The following is a 708-nucleotide window of genomic DNA, read 5'->3' on the forward strand; positions in this document are numbered from 1 at the left end:
TTTTTTTGTATCAGGCTGAGATGAAACCATTGTTTCAGTGCCAAAAACAAAATTATATCCTGTTTTGATACTTTATCTTTTTGATCTATAATAGTCACTTGTTAGCTACTGGTTTTACTGTTTTTAATATGCTTGTTTTGTGTGTTGGATGTAATATATCTGCTGTTTTTAACTGTAAAGTGTCTGTGAGTACCATAAAAAGCGCTATAGAAATACATTGTATTATTATTGCTGTTATTATTATTATTACAAAATACCAGCCCCCAAGATGTCCCAATCACAAGTTAGACTCATTAAATAGATATATGTTGTTTAACTAATCCCTTTGTCATTTGATCGGAGGTGCAGCCATAATGAAGCTGTGTTTTCTTGCTCAGGACATCATGTGTACTACTTCCATCAAAAGCAGCACACTCATCTTTTCAAGTAGTTTTTGAACAAGACGTTTCCACGCAGTGGATCGGGGTCGTTGATGTCTGTTTGTTTGTTGTGTTCGTGTCTTCTCAGAGCAAGAAACATGCCAACAAAGTGCGGCGTTATCTTTCCATCCAAACTGAGAAGGAGCCAGCGCTGAAGAAGTTCAGGTCGTCGTCCGATAGTGTGAGTAAAACAGCGAGCAGGAGGATCTCCCGGGGTATTTTAAGTCCCACCCTGAATGCTCCCACGGCTTTTTGTTCCACATTTTCCCTGCACACACACACACACACA

At 39.0% G+C, this 708-nt stretch overlaps 1 protein-coding gene across 1 annotated transcript in view; it reads left to right on the plus strand.

Annotated features, from left to right (window-relative positions):
* znf346 (zinc finger protein 346) overlaps window positions 1–708 on the plus strand; it is an 8,882-nt gene that overhangs the window by 4,794 nt on the left and 3,380 nt on the right. Inside the window, 1 exon segment of the mRNA XM_032534687.1 lies at window positions 508–600. Within this exon segment, the coding sequence (XP_032390578.1) occupies window positions 508–600 (93 nt within the window).

Source organism: Etheostoma spectabile, chromosome 13 (genome assembly GCF_008692095.1).
Source record: "Etheostoma spectabile isolate EspeVRDwgs_2016 chromosome 13, UIUC_Espe_1.0, whole genome shotgun sequence".
Lineage (NCBI taxonomy): Eukaryota > Metazoa > Chordata > Actinopteri > Perciformes > Percidae > Etheostoma > Etheostoma spectabile.